General features: G+C 37.5%; 2 protein-coding genes across 3 annotated transcripts; one reads left to right on the forward strand and one right to left on the reverse strand.

Moving 5' to 3' along the window:
- The first annotated feature begins 5,994 nt into the window (after positions 1-5,994).
- On the forward strand, positions 5,995-7,541 carry LOC112186116. The gene is made up of 2 exons (XM_024324475.2): positions 5,995-6,852; positions 6,986-7,541. Exons 1-2 carry the CDS (start codon positions 6,203-6,205, stop codon positions 7,068-7,070), a joined length of 735 nt encoding a protein of 244 aa, XP_024180243.1. The 5' UTR covers positions 5,995-6,202; the 3' UTR covers positions 7,071-7,541.
- A 75-nt stretch (positions 7,542-7,616) lies between these two features.
- Positions 7,617-13,906, reverse strand: LOC112186115 (protein trichome birefringence-like 14). 2 transcript variants are annotated; one of them, XM_040514567.1, is made up of 6 exons: positions 13,688-13,906; positions 12,029-12,100; positions 11,485-11,796; positions 9,964-10,290; positions 9,252-9,447; positions 7,617-8,791 (listed from the first exon to the last, which is right to left on the reverse strand). In XM_040514567.1, the coding sequence occupies exons 3-6, from the start codon at positions 11,639-11,641 to the stop codon at positions 7,963-7,965; spliced, it is 1,509 nt and encodes a 502-aa protein (XP_040370501.1). In that variant the 5' UTR covers positions 11,642-11,796; positions 12,029-12,100; positions 13,688-13,906; the 3' UTR covers positions 7,617-7,962. The 2 variants fall into 2 exon arrangements, with proteins under 2 accessions (XP_040370501.1, XP_024180241.1); XM_024324473.2 differs by lacking the exon at positions 12,029-12,100.
- Between the last annotated feature and the right edge of the window lie 9,367 nt (positions 13,907-23,273).

A 23,273-nucleotide genomic window follows, 5' to 3' on the forward strand; every position in this document is an offset into this window, starting at 1 on the left:
ATTAGGGAGCTTCTATTCATACCTCCAAATTTGGCATTTGGACCTCCCTACTTAATAGACCTCCAACTTACTTTTATAAATAACCAATTTGCTATCTACACCTCTCTAATTTTCCTATAATACCCATCGTCCAATAAAATCAATAAAGACCTTTTTTCTTTTTTTAGATTCTATTTATACTTTCAAAAATCAGTAGTTGGATCTCCTTCAGTTTTTGAAGATTTGAAATTGCAGCAATTTTTTTTTTTGGAAGTTCATCGTCCATATACGAGTAACAAAGGTGCTAGCATTTTTTCAATGAATTGTCGACTCTTGGTTAGCGTAGGCAACAATACTATGTTTGCTCATCATCTCATATAAATATGTTTTCCAAGTATTATTTACATTGCATTTAGGTGTCATTGTCCCTAAACTGATTCTCTCCTACTTGTTTCCATAGCAGCTTGAAATGAACCTGCATAGTCCTTTTGTTTTAGATATGTATGGGATAGTGGAGGAAATTACAATAATCAACCATGAGTCTAGTGCATTCTCCATAGATTTATATCAGATGGTCGAATTTTTCATCATATCTATAGAATAGTTCCACATAAAATTGCTCTGCACTGATGATGTGCGGGAAGATCTTGTGGACAACTACCCATTGCTGCGTTTGTCATATAAACGTGCTGGAGTACTGCTTTTTGTCGCCGCTCGTTCACATATTTGATTGCATTCAGAATGAGTAGGGCTTCATCAACTGAGGTGTCTTTGTATTTCCATTTTCTCTCCTTTTATTTTTTATTTTTTTCATAGCGCAGTGATAGATCTTGTAAATTGTCAGCTATATATGTGAGCAAGGAAGTCTATCACTTTATGAAGACAAACCCAAATTCAGAAAATTTTGACTTCAATGTTAAATAACATTTGGCGATATATATTTTAGGGTTTACATTGGAGGAGAAAATTTTTCCTAAGTTGAAGACCATTACTGTTCGTAGAGATAAGAAGAGATTTTTTTTTTTTTTCCTTATTTGTGTCTTTATTGGTAATTTGACATAAGTTGACAAAGTCAACTATTACTTGGAAAAAGTGAGAGATCTAAATACCAATTTTGGAGGTATGAATAGAAGCTTAATACCCAAATGCCCAATTGCCCATGATAGTGACAATTTCTTTATTGTATTGATTGTTTGAGAGTTGAGTTGATTATACTTTTGATTGGGTGTTTTTTTAGCTTTTGAGTAAGTTAAATTTGTTTTCCCTTGTGGTGGGGAGGGATGTGGTGGCCTGGTGGGGTGCCCGAGTGTGCTCCTTGTTTATTTGAGTTTGACTTAAGTTTGTAATTTATACATGGCCAGCAACTTAAGATCGGTTGTTTTCATGTTTTCTTTTTTCTAGGTTTTGTTTTTAATGTCAGATCAACCTCAAAATCCTAAGCCACGAAAAGTTTAGAAGAAACTAAATTCATATTTTCTGAAAAATGATGTTATTATGGGTGATATTCCAAGTTCAGTTGTGGAAGAACCTTCTAGTTCTGTAAGAGTTGAGTCTCGTGAAATTGATGTTAATCACATTGAACGTGATCCGGGAAAAGCCCTGCAATCTCGTCATATCCTATTAATGAGCATGATGAAGTTTGAATAAAATATATACTTTATGGTCCTTATCAACCAAAATTAGAAGAGTATCCAACGCATCTTTGTGGAGATCAAGATCGTAGATTTAATGGGAAGTGGTTTGAAAAATGTCCTTGGCTTGCGTACTCTAATGAGAATGATAAGGCATTTTATTTGCCATGCTTTATTTTTTATAGCAATCCTCCGAGGCATTCTTTGTTCACTTCTTATGGGTTTGACAATTGGAGAAAGATCGGTGGAGTTCAATGTTTCTTTAAAAAGCATGTAGGGAAGACCGGGTCCCCACATCATAAGTCTATGCAAGATATGTTCGGCTTAAAACATTTGTGTGGATATATTGATAAAGTCATGAATCCACAACCGCCAGAATTGATACAGCAAAATCGGTTATGGCTCAAGGCTACTATAGAGGCTGTAAGATTGTTAGCAAAGCAAGCACTTGCATTTAGAGGTGATGATGAATCTGCTGAGTCATCTAATCGTGGAAATGTTGTTGAGATGGTGGCTTCCTATGGCTGAATGAATGAGGAAGTTGCAAAAGTCACCTTAGAAAATGCCCCTCGAAATGCTAATTATACTTCACCAAGGATTCAAAAAGAAATTATGAGTATTCTTGCCAATAGAGTTAGAAGAAAAATTCGTGAAGAGGTTGGGGAGGCTAAGTTTTGTCTGCTTGTTGAAGAAGCACTTGATGAATCAAAGAAGGAACAAATGGCAATTATCTTGAGATTTGTTGATTCTCATGGGTTTGTTCGCGAACGATTCTTGTGCTGCAACTCTTAAGAGTAAGATAGACAATGTTCTTACTAAATACAATCTTCAAGTTGAAAATTTGCATGGTCAAGGATATGATGGTGCTAGCAACATGCGTGGTGAGTGGAATGGGTTGCAACACTATTTTTGCAAAAGTGTCCATATGCATACTATGTACATTGTTTTGCTCATCGCCGACAACTAGCTTTAAATGCTGCAGCTAAAGATGTGGGTGTTGTCTATTTATTCTTTCAAATGCTGACTAGTATCATTAATGTTGTTGACTCATCTGCTAAGCCTGTTTCTAAGTTAAAATCTATTCAAGAAGTTGAAGTTGTGGAACAAATTGTTGCTGGCATGGGGAACTTGAAACCGGAAAGGGAGCTAATCAGACATGCAATTTTCAAAGAGCTGGAGCTACAAGGTGGAATTCAAGGTATTATTCTATCAAGAACTTGATGAAATTGTATAACTCAACTAGTTCAGTTTTGAAAAACATGATAGATAATGAACTCAATGGAAAAATACATGGAGAGGCTTTAGGTGCTTCTAAAGCTCTAAGATCATTTGACTTTGTGTTTTGCTTATTGTTGTTGGACAAAACTATGGGAATCACAAATGCACTTTGTAAGTCACTGCAAGAACAGTGTCAAGAGATCATATATGCTATGAATCTAGTTTCTAGTACGAAGGTCGATGGTTGGGTTGATTTCTTTGCTAGTGTTGTATCGTTTTGTGACTCACATACAATTGATGCTCCAGATTTTAGTGCTCGCCATATTGAAGGTACGGGTCGTCTTTCTCAACAACAAAATTGTGTCACTATTGAGCATTATTATCGTGTTGCACCATTTCTGAGTTATGTCAAGAATTTGTTAACACAAGGACACAATTCTTGTTGATTGAGAGACTAGTCCGTCTAGTGATGACTCTTCCTATTTCTACGGCTACAACAGAGAGAGCATTTTCAGCCATGAAGCTCATTAAGAACCGACTTCGAAGCAAGATGAGTGATGATTTTCTTGCAGATTTAATGATAGTGCATATTGAGAGAGAAATTGTTGATACTATTTATTCAAATTCGGTTATAGATGAGTTTTATGCTTCGGGTAACCGAAGAGTACAACTTAAGTAGTTGAGTTTGTATTAACATTGAATATTTAACTTTGAATTGTTTCAATTTTCTATTTTTAGATTTGGGTAACAAAATGTATTTTGTGGATGATATTTTGACAAGTGTTATGCAATTGGGATATTCCATCAAAACAAAATAGACTCTACCAAATTTTTTAGAATAATTTTTCTTGCCAGCATAAGGCAAATTCAGCCCACCTCAAACTTAATTCCTGATTTTGTGCCCATATATATATATAAAAGTTATCATTTTATCCTTTATATATATATATATATATATATATTATTTATTATTCTTTGAGTTGTAATCAAGCCAAAACATTATTGTTATTATGAAAATTTAACCATAAGCCTTGTTTGCTTAATTAATATTGATGAAAAGTAGTTAAAGGTGAAATTGCTTAGGTACTTAGGTACTTGTTGCAATATGTTGTGTTTCCAAAGGCCAAGTCATTATGTATAATTTCGACTCATGATGACTTCGATTAATTTTACTTTGATGATATAAAAAAAGTAAAAATAAAAGATTGACCCAAACTAAAACCACTGCCAAAACTGAACCAAAAAAAAAAAAAAAAAAAAACATTGACCCGGAGTCTGGGGTTTGGCCAATGGGTGTAATATTGTAAGAGTCTGGGGTTTGAGTTTGCTTTCATTTTGGTAAGTTCTGTTGCCCGCAAACTAGTGAATCAACTGCAAAGCTCTAAGTTATTAGACATACATTATACATATATAAAGCGTTGATGCACTGTTACACTGTGCTAAGCACAGTGAACAGTCTATTTTGCCCTTTTATTTATGGAAAAATACGAAGCTGCCATAATCACTGTTCATTCATGTAAAAAGACAATTTTGCCCTCATTTGAATTTTTTTACGACTCTGCCACTATCCTTTTTTTCCTCTATCCTCCTTCATCACTGTTTATGTAACAATGGAATGACGGTTTTGCCCTCAATTTTTAACTAAAATTACAATTTGTCTTTTTTTTTCAAATTTGCCATATCTTTTCAGTTTTTTTTTTATATATATATTTTTATAGGAGAACAATTATGTTTTGTATTTGTAAATTTCTACAAATGATACCTAAAGCAGGCTTTTTTTTTTAATCTTAAAAATGGAAGGGTTTCATTAATCATATTTTTGTAATTGTAGTTCTCGCAAATGTGTAATATGTTCAAGCAGCTTATTAAAACTTGCACTATAGCGACTTTGTTTATGAATCGGTCATAATCTGCTTAAGCTACAATCTAAAATTATACTTCTCAAACTTATGTAACTATGATCTATTACATTTTTTATCAGAATTACAAAAAGAATTGTTTAACAACAAAGCACTACATAAAAAATTGTTAACAACTAACAAATCCAATTCTCGCGGCATCGCGCGGTTGCCTTTTCTAGTATGAGTCATTTTTCGGTATGGTGCAATGTTCTCATGCCATATTTTTCATATAAGGTGATAAAAAAAAATTAAAAAAAAAAACTCTCTTTGTTAAGGTATTAAACCAATAAAGTATTCATTTAACTAAAATTATTCTACGTTACGTAATTTGACTCATAAAACTGATAATTACATGTACGATCGAAACATTCAACTCCAATACTGAAAAGTAAAAACCTTTGAAATTTCCTATGATTTTGTGCACTAGCGTACAGGTTAAGATAGTTGACAATCTAAACTTCAAAACTACAGCGAACTCCATCTGGATTCTCAGACTGTAGCTGTTAGAAGTATCGAAACCGTTACAAATCACGAATCTGATTGTTGGACCATTCAACCTTGACACTGACCACACTACGTACTACATCGCACAATTTCCAATTTCATGTTGAATTGTTCAACATGGGTGATGGGACACTACTCAATTTTTCCACCAAGGACTTCATGGACAATATCTTGCTTACCCTGACCGTGATGGAATTGCACAGAAACATGTCCACAATTAGGTTAATCAATTAGTTTAGAATGACTTCCTAAAGGTTTCACCACCTTGGTTCTTGAGTACTATGAATGTTTAACTCTCTCGATTCAGTTTTCTTTCCGACATGCAAAAGTATTACATATACCAACAGCTAGCTAGCTTGTGGGTTGTAATACAGGTTTTTCTATGTAATGTAACTTACTAACTTTCACTCTTTATCCCAATAAATAAATAAATAAATATCTAGTTTGTAGTCTAATCATATCATTATTTTTAAATGAAAGACGATTGTGTCGTTGATTATTATTAATCTGTCATAGAGACGTGACAAAGAAGATTTTTTTTTTTTTGTTTTTTGTTTCAGCATGTATTCCGTGCACCACTTATAAGGTTTTAATGTTGGTATACGTACTTGACTTTATTAGAGGAAAGGAGAAAGAAAATGTTGTGGTAACAGGACAAAAAAATATAGTCCAAGAGCAAATTAGTTAGAAAATAAACAGCCTTGATAATCAAGTTCCTCTAGAAGAAGAACTTTGAGGTAGACAAGTGGTGGAAAATTGGGAAAAACAGTGTTTACTTGACCATACCATCTTAGACGGCAATGACTTCAGTGTTCCCCTATTAAACTCTTTGACGAGGAAAATGACAATTACAGATCTTCATATGATATGATCGATATGATACTATCATAGCTCTACTACTTCTCTCAAACTAGAGTTTCACAAACTGCTTCACATTTTTCAGTACAACTGCTCTCTTCGCTTTACACCATGCTTGATCAGTGCCAAAAGTTCTCTAGAAATCAGCTCTATGTAACCTGCCATGTCCACAGCCGACACGAGAGTGCAGAAGACAAAGAGTTCGGTTTCTGTAGTGCATGGGAGTTTCAAGCTCAAGCATGTATTGAAGCAGATCTCGGTGCTCACTCGCCACGGTTATGGGAGACAAACACCAAATACGAGTCTTCTCCTTTGCTCCCCCAAAACCATCACTACAGTAATCTTTCTCCCACATCACGCAGACGGGTGATTCTTGAAAGCAAGAGTCAACTTATGCAAATGATTCAAAACATACCAGAGTCATATCATGAACTTTCTCTGAAAGATATTGTTGATGAGCAACAAGGTATGCAGAAGGCTGGAGAAGGCACTGATGTTGAAGAGAAGAGTTTTGACTTCAAGACTCAAGCTCAAATTAAGAAGCAGGAGAAGAAAATAACATACAAGACTAGACAGATATCGCGGACTTCAAGTATGGAAAGCGAAACTTTCCTAATCAAGATGTTCTTTCCAACTTTTCTAGGATCAAAGAAGAAAGCAAAAGTAGCTGGGAATCGCTCAAAATTTTCCCGAAGGCCATCATTTGAAGAACCTGAGAACCATAAAAATTTGTGTGTTGAAGGCACAAGCAGCGGAAGAAGGTATTTAACTGAATTTGTTCTTAATTCATTAAAATTGTTGATACTAGGAAGAAGCTAATACTGAAATAGGGTACTCTAATCAGTTTGATAGGATTTAACACTAATGGATTATTCATATCACTCAACACTGCAGGTTTTCTGAGGACGATACCTTACCTGGTTGCTGGACCCTCTTCCGGAGCAAGAAAGGCAAAAGCAAAAGACTAAGGGCATGCTGATTCTAAACAATCTGTGTATTAGTTTATTTGTTGTGGAGCCAGGGTGTTGATCTTTCTCTAGCTGGAAACCGAAACTAGCAAAATAAATGAGAAAATGATTTACAATTACAATTGGAATCTAACAGAAACCAAGAACTATTCTCTGCGAGTGATTTCACTCGTTGTAAGCATCTGTACTGCTGCTAGGTTACTTTATCATGTCGTTAGAAACAATCCATACACCAGTTTACATGAACACTCACCGCCTACATCATGAACCTTGATTTTGGAATGCAGAACATCATTGACTAGCAACGGCACTGTTACACAACCATTTCCAAATTTTGAAGCAAACAGAATTTTCTCTAATAAACATGTATCTGGGAATTTCGCAGGTCTAAAAAAATTGCAAAAGTCCAGACTTGGGAACCATTATATCACCCAGTTTCAGATTCACACTCGAATGCTAAATAATTTAACCAGTAGTGCAGGTAAGCTTAATGGTCAGATTAATCCATATCTATACCACAAATAGCAGACATGAATGGCAAGATCACAACTTGCAAGGAATCAGGAAAACTCTTCCATCATTAGATTAGCAGCAACCATGATAATAATGGTTGTTATGTTACATACAATACAACAGGCAGACTGCTACCCACAGATCCTCAGGACTCTTGAGGGTATAAACCGATCTTTGGTGAACACCCTCATTGTTTGAACTTTGCCTATATCAACAACTAGCATTCAATTTAATAACTGGAATTCAAGTAGAAGCTTTCCCTATTGTATTTCTATCAACACTATGAAACTTGTGAAAAAATAATATTAAAAAAATAATAATAATACCAGAAAACAATTGGTATTACCCTGAAGAATGGCAGATTTGGTTTCTTCTTCCCAAAGTCCCAGCCTATATTTGTGCAATAAGAATTTCATTCCATGTGTCTGGAATTCCAGGTAGGCACCAGTGCAAGCAATCATTTACAGCAGCAGTTCCTCTAATGGTGTAGCGGGATACATGACCTTCATCCCTCAATTGAGAAAGAGCAGTGATGTCCAAAATCTTTGTCTTTGTACCTCTCAAAGCAGACTCAATGATTAAATCACTTGATCCCTCTTGGACCACTTCACTTCCTCCAGACATCGGAGTAGTATTATCACAGGATCCCCCAGTGTTCCAGTCACCATTAAAGAAATGCCTTGGTGAGATGGTCCTAAAGAATGTTTTGAGGTGGGGATGCGATGGAAGTTGTGAATCAAGCCACCTGACAACACTATGTATGGTAAAATTCTTTGCTCTGTCAATTTGTGCACGCCTTTTATCTTCATTGGGTTTTCCATCTACATACATTACCCACCGATTTCCATTAATTTTTCCCCTATTCCAGTGATGCCCTGTATTAAGAACCAACACATCAAACCGATCAAGGTACTGCCTCATGAAAGCTGGAGGACGGTCCAAATGCATCGCAATATCAGTGGTTCGGTTCGAGCTGTTAAGCGGCACAAGATCACAGAGGCTTGCTGACCAGTAATACAAAATGGTGGTATTGGTCTTTGGAAATCGATAGGCCCAGCCATCAGGACGAATAGCTCCACGACGTTTGACAAGGCCATATTCTTTTCCCACATTTTGCACTTCTGGGCTTTCTTCTCCGCCGGTTGCCATACACATTAAAGACTGGAACTGCTGTCGGCCCAAAGAATCTCCTATAAAAGCAATTGTCTTGTCCTGCATTCTGAAAGGCAGGACACATTTAGGACACTGATGAAGAAATATAAACAACTGTTGTATGCATAGCGTCAAATCTCAAACTCATGAAAAGCCATGTAGTCCATATATTAAAGGATTCGGGAGTAAGAACGTATGGATCATAATTGTTCACGACTTGGGGAATCTTTTGGAAAGTGTTGGGAAGGAGAAGTCAGAAGAAGGGGAAAGCATAGGCTTGTTATGTCATCATTCAAAGTGTACAATAATTTGATATATAATAAGGCGAACACTAGTGCAAGTTAAAGAATTGCAGCAGTCAATACATAAGAAGCATCTAATAAGGCAATCACCATGTTCTGTACTTCAATAAAGTTTTGTAACAATTACACATGAGAATAACTGAAAGTAATGATGAAAAACAGTCAAAGCAGATTAAAACCATTTTCATCCGGTGAAAGATATGAATTCAAGTGTGAAAATGCTACCTTCTCAAGAATGCAGATCGCTCGAACTCTGGCATTTCACAACTTTCTGGCTTCCACCGGTATCCCTCAAAAGAGAAATCTGGTCGTTGTGTCAGTCTGCAAGCCCACATTGCTGATAACCATTGCTTACAATGAAACCCAGAATACAATGGTCGCCTGCTGTCTGGAATCCATCTACCCTTGGCATAATTACAGACTGCAAGGGTGAAACTGGACAGTCTTAAAAACATTGAATCCAGTGGGACATGTTAATGTATACATGAGATGAAGTTGGAAACTAGAAGATTCTCAACCTAGCAAAAAATAAGAAATATGAAAGACTTTGTAGATTGATAAAGTTGTTATAGAAATATGCAAAGTTTGTTATTGTAGTTCTCTATAGAAATTGAAAGCTCTGTAGTTAGATAAAGTTTCCATACCATACAATTACGACATATTGACAACTGAATGATATCTAATAAAAACATATGCAACATTAATACTGCAAACAATTTTCACAGGCAGCTATCGCATTATTATTCTACAAGACTTCATTTTATCTGTGTGTGATTAAAGTATAAATAAATAAACATATATATATATATATATATATATATATATATATATAAATTCTTGATCACAAGTCCAGTTGCAACAAAACAAAAAAGATACCGCTCAGTAATTATCAACGGAAGAATGGTAAGGGTTACAGCACTACAAAAAGTAATTGTACCTTTAGGTTGGTAAGGAGATGTCGCATTCGAATTACGTTCATGCACTCCAGGAGAAGATACAAAATCTGTTGGTGCAGCACCAGAGTTTTCTATTTTGTTTGTTTCTTCTATTGTAGTAGAAGGTGAATTCTCTTGAATTGGTGCAGCACCAGAATTTTGAGTTTTGTTTGTTTTTTCTATTATAATAGAAAGTGAACCCTTCCCTTGAACTGGTGCAGCACCAGAATTTTCAATTTCTTTTGCTTCTATTATTACAGAAGTTGAATCCTTCCCTTGAACATTCTCATCTGTCTTCAAAGATTTTGAGGAGGAGTCCTCCAGAAAATCTACATTGAAACAAACAAAACGATCATCAGTCATACAAATCCAGAAGCAAGTTTGAAAGGATTCATTACATCTATAAGATGTCAGTATCTTAAGAATGTATCATGAAGCACAAACAAACTGGTGATGAGTAGCTTAGACTATAGCATTCTATTACTCAGCATAAAATTCTCTGCATGCACCCTATTCTACCAAATGAGAAGCTGATGAGACGGTTAGAGTGCATAGATCCCAATTACTAGGACAGATAAGTTCATCAATCATGTCATTCTCCTACCTTCATATGGCTTTTCATTTCAACACTGACCAGTAAAACGGGCATAAATTTATTCTCCTCCCTAGTTTGTTCCACCACTAACTTCTTTTCAGGCAAGCAATTGGTATTCTACCTTCTATTCGTAGTGCAATCGAAAGAAGTAACAATTGAAATGTAGAAAATTGAAGTATGGGGAGTTACTTATCTAATAGACCATATATATTAAAAAAAAAGTGTATTAGTACAGCTTCATGCTCATTCCTACTATTTCCTATGGTTTCTGCAGACAATTAATCTTCCTGAAGTTCATTTGTAAAGGTACTGTATAATTTGATATGATACTGTAAATCATCATTTAGATGCTAGAGCCACTACTTACTGCACTGTAGTGTACAGTTATTAATTGTTGGGCAAGTCTCAGCAATGTTTGAAATGTGCTTTGAATCTTCAAAACAGCTACTTCATATGGCATAAGTTAGAACCATAGTTAGATGTTCTCTATCTGATGTAGAACAGACCATAACTGAAGTTATACATTTCTATAGCCAATGGAGTTTGCATGGAGGCCTTGGCACTTGGCAATCTTGTTCAGGGAAAAGATACAAGCCATGTTCCAAACAAACATAAGCCTTCAAAATGTTTGAAAGTGCTAACCGACAAAATATTTAACGCAAGCATGTAGCAACATTGACTCAAATGAGAATCCAACTAAAAGCAATAGAATAATATATCTTAAACTAGTAAAAGAAAACCCTTACCTAATTGTTGGCCAATCCAATGTAATCACTTTTCGTGCACAATCAATAATTTAACACTTCATCATACTTTAATTGTATTGTATAAATAATTAAATATTGAAAGAAAATCTAATAATAATCAAGCGGAAGCAAAGCATACAAGAGATAGATTTATTTGCAAATGTACGGATTGGCAGACAAACCTATCGAAGGAATTGGAAAATGTTCTCGGGCCAATAGTAGAGTATCCGCAATAGGATTTTTCTCCCAAACCAAAAGTAATATGGTTGTACAAACAAGAGCAGTCAAAGTGACAGAGACTGGTCTCCCCAGCATTTTATAGTTAAATCCACCTTTCATCTTCCAAGTGAAAGGCACTTGCTCAAGAACCCCTCAATTAATATGTTTGGCAAAAGTCCATCATATAACCTCCAGTAGTGACTGTTGTCTTACAGAAGGCTCCAGCTATGTCTGATGCACTTCAGTAGCAAGGGCTGTCTTGCTGAAGGCTTCAGCTGTATGTGATGCAGAAAACGGCAAAATAAGTAAATAAGTAACACAATAGGGGATGGAGAGCAGACTTATAGGGACCCAACTAAAGCCCACAAAAAGAACAAAATCTCAAAAGAGATTAACATAATATCAACTAGCATACCACAGGTCAATGCCAGATTGTCATCTATTTGAGAGAGAGAGAGAGAGAGAGAGAGAGAGAGAGAGAGAGAGAGAGAGAGAACATATGGGAACCTTCAGAAGAGAACGTCTGCAAGTGCTGACAGACAAAATACCCATTCAAATGGCCTGTGTATTTTTGCACCCCTGCATCTTGGCCGTCAGCTTCTGAGTTGATCCCAATACTTAAAAATGCATTCTTAAACAACAGATTTATGCTGCATGAAGTCTTTTAAGTGGGCTAAGTAACGTCTACAGGATCAAGGATGGAAATGCAACAAAGTTTGACAGCTTTTGAGTTGCTTCAACACGGAAAAGCACTATAGATGGAACTTTAAAGACTTAAAGTGGATAGTAAACAGAAAAAATTTGTCGAAGTGTTATTTTAAGTAAATTGATGCTTCTAGGAGCAAGAATCTGCATCTTTAACACTAATATTTATTGGTAGATATGACCCTCTACTAAGAACAGCATCCTTGATGTAGATAAATGCTTCTAACAAAGTCAACCACCATGAAATGATCTTTGGAGGAGCACAGGTTGCTTAGTTTCTCATATTTAGAACAATTTATGACTCAAAAAAAATTTAAAATAAAATAAAAACCTTTTTCTATGAATACCCAATTCTAACTCATGCTGGCACTAGTTATTGTTAACAGTACATATTAGAACTTAATGAGATTCCAAAATGCTTTCTACAAGATGAACATATTCAGCAGTTCATCGAAACTAGAAACTTGCAATGCAACTTCTTCTGTAATTGTAATAAACACTGAAATAAAGTGAAACCTACTTTAAGCAAAAGGGTTGATGTGTGTTTAAACCAATACAAATAACATAAGTACAGAGTAACTGCTACCTACACAATGATTCTAGACTAGGTTGATTACAGAGAGTAAAGGGGTGAATACCAAATAATGAGGACATGATTAAGGTGGTTTAACAGATCAAACTCCACTATTATGCACACATATTCTGTATATCAGATTCTCATTCCAAGAGAGTTTCAGAATATACAGATCATTACCAAGAACACAACACAGGCAGATATTTGAATTAAAATTACTACTTCTGTTAGACAACATCACCTTTTTAATGAAAATTAGTTCATAAATGGTACAAAACATGCACCTACAGTTATTATTCATAACTGAACTGAATGGATTTCAATGAATGAAACAATTTCATTTTACTATACATCATATGTATTTCAACAAACGCATCAAATTGACTTCAATTCAGCAGAAATGAGTAGAATACTTTGAAACATTGGGTGCAAACAGATCTATAAATTCCAAGTTAATGACTATTCGGGAGTCTTTCATAACGATGGCATTCCCAGTTCACAAGACTTGCACAGAATGGGATCATCTGATTCACCACTCAAACAAACTACAAAAATATCAAAACCCAAAACAGGCAAAGCCTTGCTACATCAACCAAACCCAAATAAGCAACAAAGCCACAAGCTAACATCATTTAGACGCAATGAACAATACAAAGCGAGAAACAGAGCACCAATGATTGATACAACCATTGATAAAAAGGGACTACTTGATTTGCACCAAACATCAAAACCCAAAAAAGGGAAAGCCTCTCTGCATCAAATCAACTCAAACAAGCAATAAAGGCAGTAACTTTCTAACAACATTCAGACGCAGCCATTGATACAAGCTTCAAAAGCATTAGAAGAAATGAAATTGAAAACAAAGAGTACGTGCATTAAATAACAACCTGAATAAAGTAACCTCCTTTGGCGTTGGGGGTCCAATTCAGATGGATTTGCCGAAGCCCTTTTCAGAAACTTGCTCAGATCCACAGCATTCAGATGATGGGGTTGAGCAGCAGCTAATGCGCTTTCGTTTAACCCACAGACAGCGACACTTTGAAAAATCGGACCAATCCAATTATGATACGACAAAATTGTTAGGGAGGTTTTGGTCATTCGAAGGAAAAGACAGAGGTTAAGTTTGTCCTGTGAAAACTCTTTGACTGGAGGAAGAAGTGAATCATGGAATATGGACACCAACATTACAACATGGTTAGGTAAAGAATAATCTTTATAGATGTTTTAGGAATGAATTTCAACTTAGATTTTTTTTATGTCATAAAAAAATTTAAAAAAAAAAGTTTTAGATTTTACGAATCTACTACTAGGATTTTCTTGTAATATTTCAAATTCTTTCCTTTTTCATTAAAGGAGAAAATTATTATATAATCTCTTAGACCACTACTTATTTTGTGGCTATGATCCAGATTGTTATGGTTGGTCCGCATGACAAGTACTTATTGTTGATTAGTCTTTTACCAATAAGGTCAAAAACTCTATAATTTTGCTTATTTAGAAATGGCTCGTGTTCATATGATAATGAGCCACTCGTAAACTTAATATTAAATTGAATAAGAAAACGCGCTAAGCTTGAAGTATGAAACGGCTCGTCAAGCTTGTGCATAGTTTATTTTTTCCATGAGTAGCTCGAGCTTAAAGCTCAGCTAATAAAAATTTATAATATATTTTTGTATTGCCTTCCTGTAAGAGAATTTAAGTATAACATATAATAAAAAATAAAAAATGCTTCTGCAATAATTAAATGGGTCCTTGACCCATAAGTCCAGTTATAGGGAAAACTTTCTCCTTCAACCCAACAAAAAGATCGGTTCCCACGGGGCCCATTAATCCCAAAAACTGAGTAAAATTATCATTTTATAATATGCTCAATCAATAAATTACAAGAATACCACTGTATCAGCTCTCTCTCTCTCTCTCTCGATCTGTGTTAAAAGTACGTACTCTTTCCCATGGACACCTTGGTGAGACACTGTCTAACCAGTGAAGACGATCGGAAGGAAAGAGTCCAGTATCAGGAGCACGAAGTCCAGATCCTCTTTATTCGGGTACTAGGCCAATTGCAGCGCCTTCTTGGATTTCCTCGTGTCCACACTCCATTTTGCCATCACCGCATTTCTACTCATCGTCGAAGAAGAACCAATAGACTTCGCTGTTGATGGTAATGCTGGAAGTGTTTGCTGTTGCTTGGTGGACACAACTGGATTCTTAGCAGGGCAGCTGTATAGACGGCGACAATGAGCCTGATGGGCTAGTTGGGGTTGGTGGGTAGAGAAGATTGGTGAGATATGGACGGCAAGAAAGTCTACTAGTTTTGAATAAAGGAAGATAAGGGAAAATGATTGAGCTGCTACTTGTGAAAGCCATTTTTATTGAATTGTCTTTGGTTCTAGATTTTGTTTCAACTACCAAATGAGATTGGGTGATAAATCTGAAAGGGTACCAATGTACCATAGTACCACAGAAGGATTTTTAACTGAGTCATTGTAATTGTTACCGGAGTCTTCTTCTTTCTTCACCGGTGGTCTTGTGACCCTCAACAACAAAAATTATTGGCCTTCAATTAACTTTTTTATTGTGGGTCAGTGATATTTTTTTGGGGGTCAATAAAAATTTTATTCAAGAAGAAGATGAGACGAAACCAAAAAACTTTTATTCAAGGCTTTGGTTATTGGTGCTGTCAGTATTTTAACATTGTTGTTGTTTATGGGTTACTAAAATTTTATTGACCATCAACAAAAAAAATTATTGAGAGTCAATAAATTTTTTTTTTTATTGAGGGTCAATACAATAATTTTTATTGGGGTCAATAGAAGTTATGGTGAGATCTCTAACGACCTCTTCATGACTTCTGGCAACTTCTTTCCCCTCACTGCATATAGTGACAAATGGAGAGAGGGTAAGATAGTAAAAAAAATAAACAAGTTTTAAGAAAAAGTGAAATACTTTTGGGGAAAATGAAAGAAAAATAGAGACTTATTGGAAAAATAATATTTAAGTACAATTTAGGAGGAAAAAAATGGTAGAATTAGACTTTTGAGATTTTTCTCTTAATTAAGTTATACTTTTGCAACAATTTAAATCAAACTCTAACAGACAGTAAAGATGGGGCACCTACATTTTCTACTGTGTTTAACAAGATCTACAACATTAAACATATACAATCTAGCTTCTCTCTCTCCTCGAGAACCCTAAAGGCCGGTTTTTCCGATCTAAGATTTCGTGCTCGTCCATCGGCGCCCGGACGTTGGGCTGGCCTCTGGCCTCGCCATTGTCATGGGTCTGATGCCGGACCGGTATTGATGGTTATGGCTCCTTGGGTTCCATCATATGGGGTTTTGCTCGGGTTTTGTCGGAGGTTTGGCTAGGATGGTGTGTGGCGGGGGTCGTTCGAACAGGGGCGGCGATCGAGCTCTGATGACGGGTTTTTCTTGGTGGACGACGCCACGGGGCTGACTCGATGGCGGTGTGAGGCGGGCGACCTGGAAAGGGTTTGGCTTTCTCTATGGTGGCGTGGGGTGCTACGACGTGGACCGTGACGGTGTGGGTTGCAGGCAGTTAGTTCGCTACGGCGTGGATCGAGGTGGTGCAGATCGTGGCGACGTGCGGTGAATGGAGATTCGTTGGTCTGTTGCGAAGGACGGGGAAGCAGCTGGTTTGGGTGGACTGGACCGGACCTGCCGTTTGGGCCTTAGGTGGACTTCTTTGCTGGCTACCCTATTTGGGCTTTGAGTTTTGGGCTAGGGTTTTGGCCCTAATGCATTATCTAGGATAGTAATTCTTTACTTTCAATAAGTCCCTATTTTTCAGGGACAGTTTAGACACTTTTGTGCATTTAGTTTTTGCATTTGGTATGGTCTTGTCGACTTAATTCTCAGTGGATCTAGGTGTACACCAATTGAGGTCTCTAGGTAGCTAGGTTTATTGGTTAAAGAGTTAGGTTGGAAGGGTCGGATCTTTCTAGCGCCTCCGGCGTAGTACCAAAGGGGGATTCCCACTATGTCTACGTAATGATAGTACAATGAGTGGGTCTATTTTCTATGTACCATTGTGGGTACTAACACTATCTTCTTGTCTGTGTATAGATGGCAGCGGAATGGTCTATTCTGGCTTGTGATGAATATATATTCGCCCTACTGGCTCGATTATTCAAAAAAAAAAATAAAGATGGGGCACCAATCAAATGAAATTTGAATTATTATTTTATTTAAAATTTTCTTCTCCCTGTTTAACTTTACAATTTAGAGACAAATGAGCCAAGTCGAGCATAAATTAAGCTCGGGCTCGTCCAATAATCAACTCTCCTTTAAAAACAAGGATTAATTTCAATTTACTCCCCTGAGGTTTGGGGGTGTTTAGTGTGGATATCTATTGTTGTTCATAGATACTATATGCTTAGCTGCATTTGGTCAGAGATTTGCATTGAAAACCTGATCTGCTTTAATGTAACATAATGCCACATATGTGCAACATCACACACTTAAGCTGCTAAGCTCTTGCCTCTTAGCTTATCTACATATGTATAAGGAGATAGATGTATAAACAATGACCTGGTAAGCATGCTTTTCCATATCTCATATTTCACTTATCATCCGCTATACTCCACAATCAAGTGCCACGCACTAACAACATGAGACACTTGTCTGCCTACAGATATATTCAGGTACTTGTCATAGGCATCTTGATTTATATTCATTATTATGTCTGTCTCCTGAACAAAGTCACTCCACCATTTACTGTCTCTTATTTTTTCTGAATTGAAGACCAACTCATACAACCATTACATATGTATACATACATATCAAAAAGGGAAAATTTCACAAATGGTCACTCAACTATGACTCATTCGACACTTTGGTCACTGAAGTTTCAAATATATCACTTTGGTCACTCAATTATTACATTATCAATCACTTAAGTCACTTTGTTAATTTTTTTCATTAAAAAAATTATAAAAAAAATACTCTTTGGGGGACTTAAGTGATTGACAGTGTAATAGTTGAGTGACCAAAGTGATATATTTGAAACTTTAGTAACCAAAGTGTCGAATGAGTCATAGTTGAGTGACCATTAATTTGTGGAATTCTCCCTTTTAAGGCAAATCTCCACATGGCCGCTGCATATATATTATAGACTTGGCTTACTGGTGGGAAATTGCCATGGGTCAATTATGGTTACACATATATATACCATGTATCCATGCCTCTTATTCTTCCAGCAAGAATAAGTCAAAATTTTCACACTTTCAAGTGCTTATTGAAGGCATGTGGTTGCAGTAGCTTTGTTTGGTATACCTACCAATTTGACATTCATAAATCATAATACATACACATCATTAAATGTTAGTCATCGTAGCTACTCCGTGACTTCCATATTTTGCTTCATTAATTCATTATTCAAGAAGTTTGTTCACTCTATCATATGCAAGTTACTAGTGTCTACTTTTACAAATCTTGTACGAATCATTACTTTCATTCAAGGAAATTCAATTATTTCTATCAAGCAGTCAACTACTTGCAAAGAGTACTTCGACTATGAGTTGAAGCACATTATCGTAATACCTCATCCGCCAAGGTAATGGAGAGTCATGCTTGGACAACTCCAACATGATTTCGGTACTTATATCAATTCCAACTTCAACCCACTCCGAATCGGCATAAGATAAGTAACCATATCTTATCTTTTACGCAGTTGCAATTAGAGCCATTGCCATGCCTTTACATGCTTTTACTACTTTTAAAAGCATGCCTACAACATTTCTTAGATTTGGCAACACTTTCTAGGCCTTACATGCTAGATATGCCATGCTTCAAATATCGATCTCAATGATCTCTAAGCATGTTTCAATGCAAAAATATTATTAGCAACTTTACTACAAGTACATGCTATACACATGCCATGCTTAAATCAATTTGATGTGACACTCACTTAAACAAACTATGCCACCTCTAGAAGCTTGTGACACTTATGACTTAATTAAACATGCTCGGATAAACACTTGCAACGGTTATGACTCGGTTGGGTATCGAGCATGGCTACGACTTGCTTGGTCCATGCCTTGCATGTTCGCACAGCACCTATCCTCTCAATTACACCCAACTTGCTCGAACACAACCTAACTCACTCAAACATATCCAACATGCTTTAGTTAAGCTCTAAGTTCACAATGCTTCATAGCTTTCATCAGAAGCTACTCTCAAAATTTTATATGGATACCCATCACACTTGCCACTCTCTATTGTGCATGTTACATGGTCATAAGATCCATATATTATTACTTGCTATTCTTATTTGTCATTGTTCATACAATTACAACTTTACATATATTATATATGTAAACATATGGTCTATCTTCCGGGCACCATACTTTGTTAAACTTTCTCCACGGGAAAGAGACCTAAACGGGTCTAGACTCCACGAGTCTATGGTCTACGACCAACCGCCATGTAGTAAGGCAACGCCTCATAATGACAATGACATCTACGCAGCATTGCAGTCAAGCTTTTCTCCTCAGAGAAAGAGTAAATGACCTGTTAACACAGCCCACGGCAGCCATTAATCCAGCAGTCAACCCCCGACACTTGGGTATCAAAGCTATGTTCGCTACCTAACACCCACTGCTTATACGCAGCTCCCCTCATCAAACAATTTTCCGACCATACGGAGGTCTATAGCGAGGAGTGGGGGACTCCTTAGAGGGCCTAGCATGGGCCCCCGAAAGGGCATAAGCGCTCGCTCTGACCAATTCTAGATGGATGACGCACTCGCACTAATTCTGCTAGCAATACGGCACAAAGCTACGCTTTGGTATCAACCCCGCAAGAACCCTCCTTGACTGGGGACTTCGGGGACTTGTAATATAGCCCAGCATAATTAGTAACGGTTACATTTATGCCTAAGGGCATCACATTTGAGGTTCCCGCTCACGAGCTGTAACGCTCACGCCTCAGCGGCATCCCCGAGCTTTCACTCTCACACCTCCGCGGCATCCCCGAGCTTTCACTCTCATGCCTCCTTGGCATCCCTGAGCTTTCACGCTCTTGCCTCTGCCGCATCCTCAAGCTCTAACGCTCACGCCTCCGCAACATCCTCGAGCTTTCATGCTCACGCCTCCTCGGCATCCCCGAGCTTTCACGCTCTTACCTTAGCGGCATCCCCAAGCTCTAATGCTCACGCCTCAGCGGCATCCCCGAGCTTTCACACTTAGGCCTCCGCGACATCCTCAAGCTTTCACGCTCACGCCTTCTAGTCATTCCAGAGCTTTGATGTTCACGCCTTCCCGGCATTCTCGAGCTTTACACTCATATCCCCTCGAAATAGTACACATTAATGAAACATTGAATTCTTCTACCATTTGTCATTTGCAACAATTGAATTCTTTTCGCATTCCATTAACACGAGCGAAAATCAAACTAACACAAACGTTTGCGTATTCATTGTTCATGAGTTACAAACGCTTGCCTTCATGGCACTCATGCAACTTACACTGTGCGTAGCCTCGTCAACTCGACTCGTTCGTTTTCTTGCGAGCACCACGCGCATCATATGCAATTCATATGCTTATTCGTGATATGTTCACACAACTATACTCGTTCTCAAGTTTATACGTCATAATCGATCGTACTCGACGCCATTCACATATATACATCAACATGTATCATGCACCTCGTATATTCGTATATGCCAATGCATATCAATGCAACTCACATACGTTGCTCAATACAACAAGCATTCTACATATGCGCGCTTTTGTCTTTGTTGTGCAGGTTAACCAGTCCCTTCTTGCTTACGGAGTTCGGGGACTTGTAGGGGCTAAGCGCCTCTAGGACATCACTTATGCTTGATGACATCATGTTTATAACTCCCCAACCAAGAAGCTCCTCTTACTTGGGGACTTCGGGGACTTGTAGATACCTCCACTAGCATGGCTCATTTTCTATGTCACCAAGCATAAGCAACACCCTCTTAGTGGGCCCACAAGCCATGGTGGGGCCCAACCATGACATACATACCGTAGCCCGACATACAACCTACCACATGGTAGTCTGAAGCGGCCAAGACCTCACCGGGAAGCAACCTTCCCGGCCTTGCCAAGTTACCTTCACAACATGCTTTCTAAGGCTAGAATAGTGGTTTTGCATCCCACATTGAAGAAAATGTAAAGGAGAGGGGTTCCCTTACCTATAAAAGGGACCCCTCCTCCCACTTAAAATCCACCTCATTACATCTCATGTAATCCTCTTGGGCCGCAAGGCCTAACACACATAGTTAAGCTTTCAAGTGGACGTAGTCTCCCGCTAAGGCGGGAGACGAACCACTATATTTCTTGTGTCTTCTTTCTCTCACTCTCTCTTTTTTTTAACGTTAATTAGACCCATCAGTCACTTACATTAACATGAGGGTAAAGCCATCTTACCCCCACCCACATCCTCCAGGCTTTCCTTCGTTACTAACTTGGATGATGACGAAGTAGAGCTTTCTCTTCATCACTTGCTTTGGCGGCGACAAAGATTGAGGACTTCAACGATAACAAAGCGGAGGCTTCCCTTCATGACTGGTTTTGATGACGACGAAGCGAAGCCTTCTCTCCGTCGCTGTCCACGATGATGACAAAGCAGAGGCTTCCCTTCATTACTAACTTGGATGAGGACGAAGCGGAGGCTTCTCTTCGTCACTTACTTTGACAATGATGAAACATAGGCTTCTCTTCATCACTTGCTTTAACGATGATGAAGCAGAGGCTTATCTCCGTCACTGGTTTAAGGAGGGGTTACTTGCAAAAGACTCTCGATGCCTAAGTCAGTATATTTCTAAGTTGAGTGTAGTATACTCAATAAGAATTGGATGTCGTACCTAGTCATTTTGCCCCTTATTTATAGGTGCATTATGTCTTGGGCTGCAAGTAAACTTGCATGGCAAGTCATCGTTGGTACCATTTTTATTCTTGTAATTATCACCACTTATAGCTACAATCATTGCCATACTTAATGCTGCAATGATTGTCGTACTTATTGCTGTAATGACTGTCATACTTACTGCCATCATTTTCACATTTATATTTGTCTTAGTTATAGGACTAAAATATTTGATCACTCCCACAGGGCACGACCTGTACACCTAGGATTCTGGTGTGGATGAGAGGCGCCTGTAGACACAAGAAATTTAATGAAAATAAAATTCATTAAAAAAATCAGTCAATCTTTGAAATTTTGACTAAACAAACTTAGTTGGCACATGGGTCCTATAAAAGGTACACGTGGCTAGTACATCACTAAAATTATGTGAGCTTCGAGGATGACACATGTCAAAACACGAGTGATCCATCGATTAAATGATGCAGAAGCATCAATTGTGGAAGTGTCGATTTATTGCTGATTGGTTGTTGCTTGAATTATGCATTTAAAGCGGATCAATCGTATTAAACTGATTGATCTCGATGAAAATCAAGCATCAAATACAAATATCGATCAGATTAAATTGTTTAATTCTGATTGAAATCAAGTAGTAAATTCAAATATCAATCAAATTAAATTTTTTAATTCTTATTGAAATTAAGTATTAAATCAAATCATATTTGATTAGCATATTTCTTAAATAAAAGGTAATTAAATCAACAAATTTAAACTGATTGATTTAATTAATATTTACATAATGTGATTAATGCTATGTCATCAATGCATTCCAAATTGAGGGAGGCGACAACACTATAAATAGCCCTTCTCAAATCAAGATAAGAGAGGGGGACAGACAGAAGGACGACAGACAGACGGAAGAAATCTCTCCAAAGCTCAGAAGTCTCCCAAGATCGTGAAGAACCATCAAGCTGCCAAATAGACGGTCCCTTCACCTCACCGACTTTAGACAGACAAGGAAAATCATCTACAAGCTCAAAAGTCATCTAACTCGCGGAGGATTAACAAGCACCCAGTAAACGTGCCGATTCATCCCAATCAAAGTCATACTCGCCACGTGACACCTCTCGTGGTTCAAATCTGACCAAGATCAAGCCTCTTCAGCCCTTGATCATCCGTCGTCTTCAAGTCATCAACAAAGCAAAGCTTATGCCAAGTTCTTCATCAAGCTTGTGGAGAATCAACAAGCACTAAGCATACGTGCCAATTTATCCACCACCAAAGCTAAAGAACACTCACCACTTGACATCACTCGTGGTTCAAATCTGATCAAGAGCAAGCCTCTGCATCCTTGATCAACCACCTTCTACAAGTCGTCAACAAAGTAAATCCTCTACAAGTTCTTCATCAAGCTCATAGAGAATCAACAAGCACCAAACACACGTGCCGGTTCATCCCCTACCAAAGCTGAAGAACGCTCACCACGTGACACCACTCGTGGCCTAAATCCGATCAAGATCAAGTGTGTACAACCCTTGGTCAATCGTCTTCCTCAAATCGTCAACATAACAAGAAGTTCACACTACAACCGTTCGATTCAAGATTAAGTGCTCGCCACCCT

This window comes from Rosa chinensis, chromosome 2 (genome assembly GCF_002994745.2).
Source record: "Rosa chinensis cultivar Old Blush chromosome 2, RchiOBHm-V2, whole genome shotgun sequence".
NCBI lineage: Eukaryota > Viridiplantae > Streptophyta > Magnoliopsida > Rosales > Rosaceae > Rosa > Rosa chinensis.